The sequence below is a fragment of the Monopterus albus genome, unplaced genomic scaffold (assembly GCF_001952655.1).
Source record: "Monopterus albus unplaced genomic scaffold, M_albus_1.0 scaffold140.1, whole genome shotgun sequence".
Taxonomy (NCBI): Eukaryota; Metazoa; Chordata; class Actinopteri; order Synbranchiformes; family Synbranchidae; genus Monopterus; species Monopterus albus.
In genome coordinates this window covers 202,077-208,973 of record NW_018128020.1, presented here as the reverse complement: position 1 = coordinate 208,973, position 6,897 = coordinate 202,077, and the positions used below count along the sequence as shown (strand labels likewise).

At 40.2% G+C, this 6,897-nt stretch overlaps 1 protein-coding gene across 1 annotated transcript in view; it reads right to left on the bottom strand.

Annotated features, from left to right (window-relative positions):
* Positions 1–1,639: 1,639 nt before the first annotated feature.
* arel1 (apoptosis resistant E3 ubiquitin protein ligase 1) overlaps positions 1,640–6,897 on the bottom strand; it is an 18,556-nt gene continuing 13,298 nt past the window's right edge. The window contains exons 10-20 of the mRNA XM_020613940.1: positions 5,716–5,960; positions 5,502–5,579; positions 5,278–5,419; positions 5,048–5,169; positions 4,865–4,940; positions 4,590–4,732; positions 3,475–3,604; positions 3,294–3,352; positions 3,124–3,213; positions 2,870–3,045; positions 1,640–2,490 (exon numbers count right to left, since the gene is read on the bottom strand). Coding sequence (XP_020469596.1) covers positions 2,388–2,490; positions 2,870–3,045; positions 3,124–3,213; positions 3,294–3,352; positions 3,475–3,604; positions 4,590–4,732; positions 4,865–4,940; positions 5,048–5,169; positions 5,278–5,419; positions 5,502–5,579; positions 5,716–5,960 — 1,364 coding nt within the window. The 3' untranslated portion in view covers positions 1,640–2,387. The remainder of the gene's footprint in view (positions 2,491–2,869; positions 3,046–3,123; positions 3,214–3,293; positions 3,353–3,474; positions 3,605–4,589; positions 4,733–4,864; positions 4,941–5,047; positions 5,170–5,277; positions 5,420–5,501; positions 5,580–5,715; positions 5,961–6,897) is intronic.

Genomic DNA, 6,897 nt, shown 5'->3' with positions numbered 1-6,897 from the left:
AATAAATACACTCTAGTAAAAACATTCTAAGAACTAATAAAAGATGTAATAAGTAAGCATAGAAATAATTTGAGGATTTCAGTTAACAGTGCAGTCTGCATGCAAGTTTTTGCTTTCCGTCACAGGTTCAAGGCTTGCCATCCCACAAGCCGTTCCCAACCCAAAATTCATGCTCGGAAGGGTATGTAATCATTTTGAACCTACTGCATAACAAAATCCAGATGCACAAAAAGTGAGATAAAGTGATAAATATTTTAATCCCTCATTTTTTATTCCCATAAACAAAGGATCTGCAGTGCAGATAATCTCAAACATTCATGAGCAGAGGCTTGCCATTAAAAAAAAAATTTACCTCAGCTTCAAAGTCACAGGCAAATATTTCACATTATCTACACTGCTAAAAGTCACACTCAGGCCATCTCACCCAGAAACCACCCAAACATAAAACAGAAGTAGGTGCTCATGGATGAGAAAACATTAAACAAGAACATAAAATTACAGGACAGACCGCCTTCATATTTGTTTATAATGGAAATGTCATCTAACCAAAAACCGATGATACTTAAACAACCTTTACTTCAGTTAAATCTATCAGTCATTGGTACTGGTTCTGAAAACACCCCCTTACTGAAACATTTTCATAAGCACTTCAAAAATCTTTGCTGTCCTCTTCAGTACATCAGGTCAACATTGCAGAATCCAAGCGAGCACAAATCCATAAACTCTTTTATAAGCCTCTTTACACTGTAAAAGATCAGCTAAAGCACAAGGAAATACTCAGCAGGCCCCAGTGTGTTGACTCCATTGAATCAATGGCAAGCAATCCAAACCTGCACCAATTAAAACCTAATGTAACATCTTTGCCATTCAACAAATTAAATCTCTTAGTGGCCGAGTCAAACTTTCACTATAGACAGTGAGAATAATGTGAGGGATGAGGCTGCATTCAGAGCACTTTGGTGGGCACATGAAGCTATCCAAATCAAAATACTACAGAGAAGTGTTATCCATTAACATCTTCTTCTGTGTCTAATTGTGAAATGTTCTAAAAGCTCTACAAAGTCTCTGGCAGCACACACAGTGAAGGAGTTATGTCACAAATAGGAACAGAAAGACCAAAACCATGAAACCATTTCAGTTGGCTTGAGACACAGATGACACAAACATCATTAAAATTGTTTCACACTAATATAAATGAAAAACAAACAGGGCATAATCTCCAAATATACAGTATAACGCTTCAGTTTACTGAAGATGTGGGATAATATGGTTACCGCTGTAAGGTTGTAAGGAGACAGCTATGAATGAAGTGTACACGTTGCCTTACATGTGTATGAATACCTGTTCAGAGGATGCATAGGTGGCATTAAGAGATTCTGAGGTAAACCCATAAAAGGCTGTGAATGAGAAAATAAAAAGCACACAGCATACACAACAAAGGGTTTGCTATATATGGGTTCTCCCCATCATCCAACCAACACTTACATCCATAGCAACCTCTGCGTGTACTGGCAGAAATGTCATAATCTAACTATTGCCTATTATTGTTGACTGTTTTTCTCACCTCTCTAGATACAATCAGAGGCAAAGGGCATGAAAAAGGCAGGTTATATAACAAAACCATGTACTGCTCCAGACAAACATAGTGTCACCAGTATGGGTCTATGCAAATACATTTTTCAAGAGACAATAAGTTAAAAACATGTATAAACGATAGAAATTACTTGGCTTCTTTTAAAAACCATTCATCTCTGACAGAAAAAAAGCTTATATAAATTATATAAAGTCTCAACACATCAGGTGTACAACAAGAAAGAAATCCCTTCTCCTTAAATGTCAAATAAAAAAATTAACAAGATGAAAAACTATGTATACACACTAGTATGAATTGAAAGATTGATGTTATATATTTACATACACACATCAGTCCCTGATCGATTAAGGCCAAAGCGCTGTACAAATTAACCACACTGCATGTAGGCTGCTGTTGCACTTGTGTTCCTCAGTTTGCAAAATGCAAAAGAAGCAGTTATACAGTAATACTCAAGGCCTTTGCTCAAGAATCATGTCTTTCAAACATGTAAAACTAAGCTAGCTTTCAGCATTAAGAAGTAAAATTAGCAAAAAAAAACCTCACCTTCCACTGCAGTCCATGGTTTCTTTTTTTTTAACAAAAGCAAGATATTGTATATACATAGAGTAGCCTTGTCCTGATTCCACTTCAGCCTTTGAGGAGTTCCTGTAATGCATTCTCATCCCAAGAGAGTATTTATAAGGATTCTTTGACAAGAAACCCAAATGTTAAATGGAGATGAACGATGGTTCACTGGAGTGGCCACTTTTGGTCTCCTCTTATTCGAGCAAAGTCAAGAGTCATGGTGGTAGAGTCAGAGCATGCCGAAGCCTTCGCTGCCCTCACTGATAGCCAGCTTCAGCATCTTGTGCAGCTCCTCGTAGGAGTCATAGGTAGGGAGGCACAGCTGGTTAAAGCTAAACAGAAAAAAACAACAACAGACAGATGAGTAATGTCTGATTCCTGAAAAAGTATGGTCCTGATTTTTTCCAAGTGTGATATACGTCTCAGAGTCAAAGAGCTCCTTTTGCTGTCCAAAAACATCAATGAGCCACACTCTTGCACTGAGAGACATGTTATTTTGTTACCATGAACACTCGTTTGAACATTAAATGATAAAACTTGTAGCCTTTTTAAGCTTTGCATTTTCAGTAAATTGGCTTGGGGCTGATAACAGACAAGGCTGAGAAGTCAAAAAGTGTTTTCATGGGACTTGCAGACAATCGAAAACATACAGACAAAATATTAAATAGCTACAAGCTTTAATACAGTATGTGCCTGTGTTTTCCTACTCACCAGGTGTGTGCAGTGGGCAAGGTGCTGTGTGTGGGGGCAGCAATGATCTGGAAGGAGGGGCAAAGGGTGTTGAATCCCCCAGGTGGAAGCTGAGAAGAGCCGGTGGTGAACTGCAGCAGACGAGCCAGCTCCTCCTGGGTGAAGCTGGACACCACAGCCCAGAACCACTTCATCACCTGTGTCGACACAAAATCAACACAGTCAGAAAATTGCACCACTTTCCTGCACCTAGGAGAAAAGGGAGACTGCCATACTTTTTCCCTGAAGTGCCACGACCCGCCAACAATCACAGCATGAGCCTTGAAGTCCTGTACGTTTATATCACCGGTGCCACACATCAGCAGCTGAAGAGATGAAAGGGGGGGAATAAACTATCTAGTGTTGTAAAGTTCAACAGGATTTTATTATAAACATTGAAACATACCTCCAACTCATTCTCATCAAATATGGCTAGCAGGTTTTCTGGAACCAGCTCATTCAAACCTGCAGTTGATCAGGAAATTACACTAATTACATCCACAGTGCCGGACATTTCAGATTAGAGAAACTGGCAAAAAAACAAAAACAAATAAACAACAACAGTTTACTGCAGCTGTGCTTCTTACCTTTCAGGAAGTGTTCCACCTCATCTCTCACCTGGCCGGCCAACCTGTATTGGGCCAGGAGGTTGAGATAATGCATCTTGTTTTCATTTGTAACAGCAATCTGAGCTCCCCCTGATATCAGCTCCACCACCTGCAGAAGAACATGCGGCAGGATGTAAATGTCCAATATAAAATGGTTTACAATGAAATAGCTGTGTGGCTCTTGAAGAAATGGTCAGCAAAGGCAAGACATTAGAGACGGGATTAGAACACTTAAGTGTTGAGAAACGCTCTTGAACATGAGTGTTTGGTTAAGTAAATATTTGGTCATTCATTTTCTAATAAAAAAAAATAAATAAGAGGCTGAACTCAGTTTCAACATTGGGAGTAAGACATCCAATTACTACGTGTAATTTTATTGAGCAACTTTTGCGACTGTGGCGAGCACATTAATTTCTCTAATCTGTCCAGCAACATAAAGGATTGTGGATTCATTTTTCAGCGCCGTCTCACCACTATTCTAGTGCCTTTCTAAGGCCACATCCAAAAAGCGGGCTTTACTCGCTTTGCTCCGATGAAAATGGTTGATTGAAAAAGCCCAGATTAACTCTCACGTTTAGTCACAACCTTAAGGTTTACAGCCTGGTATATAATATTTAGTATAGGATCAAAACTGGCTGCTGCCGGGGCCGTTTTCCAGAACGTAACACAAAGCTCTGTAGTGAAAGATTGATGATGGAGAATACCTCTTTCCTTTGTGCTCCTCTGCCCCCTACTACGCAAGGCATTTTATAAGACCTATTCATGTCACAATTTCAATAATCTATCAAATTCTTGCGCGTCTTTGGGTTTAAGTCACATTTAAAGCTTCTGCAAAGGTCTGTCCAAAAACCTTAAAAAATGATTGGGTTTGTGTGAGAGAGGGGAAAAAAACCCTCTTAAGACCCTTCAGCTGAGAGGCGTAGTCTGAATGATAGTTTGTCAAACTGTTGTATCAGTCCAGCAGATCTACAGTCCTAAACCGTCCTGCAGTGTGTTGGTCCTCCTGCCAGACGGTGACGTTGCAAAGACGCGTTAAGCGCCGTTTTTTTTTTTTTTTTTTTTTTAACTGTGTGTAGCTTAAGAGGACACTAAGCATTTGTTAAAAGTGGTTCAGAAGAATAACTTACAAGACCCTGGTTATTGTCGCTGAAGCGGGTGAACAGCTGATTGGAGGTTTCAAAGAGCGTCTTACAAATCAGCTCAAACCACTCCCTGCGAGGCCCTCCCCAGTCTAGAGCTGCAGAGAAATGTCAAAGGCTATTTAGCATTATACTCACCTCAGTGAATTACTATGTAAAAACAATTGTGCAAAAGCAAAAATGTATAAAATTCCCATTCACGTCACACTTTCTGAAGATATTTTGTTTACCTTCCTCATCCTGAAACACAACCTCAAAATTCTTACTCCAGTCTGACACTGAGAAGTTCTTTGTAGCCTTCAGGGACTGAGTAAAAGCAAGAGAGCCAAAATCACCAATGGAACCAGAAAGCTGTTATGATTCCATGTCTAGTTTTGTGAACCAGTCTTATGGCACAGTAAAGGAGCACTCACAGATTCTAGAATGGAGTGCCGAGTGACCTTCAGGCAGGTCTTTGTGCGAGGTCTCTTTGAGTGGATGTGCCTGAGTTCACGTTGAAAGAAGTTCACCTTGTCTTGAAATGTTTCAGAGCCACCTGTAGAAAATAATAATTAAAATAATCTGCTATACTGCTACAGATCTCCATATATGACTTAGTAAGTGCAGCTCAAGGCAAAATGAATCACATTAGGCTGAAACAAACCAATGTTCTTGTGGAGGAAGCGAATGAAGGTGGCAGCCATGATGTTCCTGTCTTTGCAGCTGAGCTCCACGGGAGGCTGTATTCCATCATCCACTACTAGAGTTAGGTACTTGTGCACTGGGTCAGGACCGTGATAGGTAAACTGAAAAGACAGCAGGTGAGTTTGTCAAACCAAATCAAAGAGGCTGGTTCGCCAGTGTTTTCCCAATATCACTTCTGCTCACCTTCGTTCCTGGACATACTCGAAAGGTGAAAAGGCGCCACGGAATAATTTTCAGGTAGAACTCCTTCACGGATAGTTGCTGTTCAACATAGAAGTCTAAGTTGATGTCATCTTACATTACCACAAATACAGTATTTTCTAATGTTCACAAACCCAATTGTTGAATAAGAAAAAGCATTCTCATTAAAACTAATTGTGGTATGCTGCCCACTTACCTTTGGCGATATGTAACAGTAGACCTTTTTTGGTTTCTTGAACTTCTCAGGTTGTCCCTCCACAGGAGAGTCATGCTCATCTTCCTCTTCTCCCATGGAGGGCCTCCGCTGAGGAGCCAGCAAAGATGAGGCAGGTAATTGCCATGAGGAGTTGCTGTAGTTTCCACTGCTGTAAAGGTATGCCTCAAAGTAGATACTTATGCCTGGAGTGGACACGTTCTTCTCCACACAGGTCTTCTCATTCTCTGCAATTAAAATGTATTAGGTAAGTGTCAGGCTGAGAAAACACAGGCTGGGGAACTAAACCTAAACCTAACGTATTAAAATGCATTAAAAGGTTATTAGAAAATTGCATTTCTGGTTCATTTCTCCTACAAAAGTGTATTTTTCTCCACTATGTAAATGCTGCTCACCACTGAGAACAATAATGTCAAATTCCCCGTTGCTGAGTGGCTGGTCCTTGTAGGAGATGCGAGCCCTGAAACAGCCAGCCTTCCTCAGGATGAGTCTCAGTAGGACCTGGCACTGCTGTTTGTTGAGTGAAACAGACTTACTGTAATATTCCTCCATACTATCGTCATCCACTGTGCCCAGCTAGAAGAAGAGGAAAACACACATCAACCCCAGCTCAGAATTCTGCAAATGTGAGTGGCTATGCAACTGGAAGCAAAAAAGTATAAAGTACGGTGGGTACGGAAAGTATTCAGACCCCCTTAAATTTTTCACTCTTTGTTATATTGCAGCCATATGCTAAAATCATTTAAGTTCATTTTTTTCCTCATTAATGTACACCCAGCACCCCATATTGACAGAAAAACACAGAATTTTTGACATTTTTGCAGATTTATTAAAAAAGAAAAACTGAAATATCACATGGTCATAAGTATTCAGACCCTTTGCTGTGACACTCATATATTTAACTTAGGCGCTGTCCATTTCTTCTGATCATCCCTGAGATGGTTCTACACCTTCATTTGAGTCCAACTGTGTTTGATTATACTGATTGGACGTGATTAGGAAAGCCACACACCTGTCTACATAAGACCCTACAGCTCACAGTGCATGTCAGAGCAAATGAGAATCATGAGGTCAAAGGAACTGCCTGAAGAGCTCAGACAGAATTGTGGCAAGGCACAGATCTGGCCAAGGTTACAAAAAAATTTCTGCTGCACTTAAGATTCC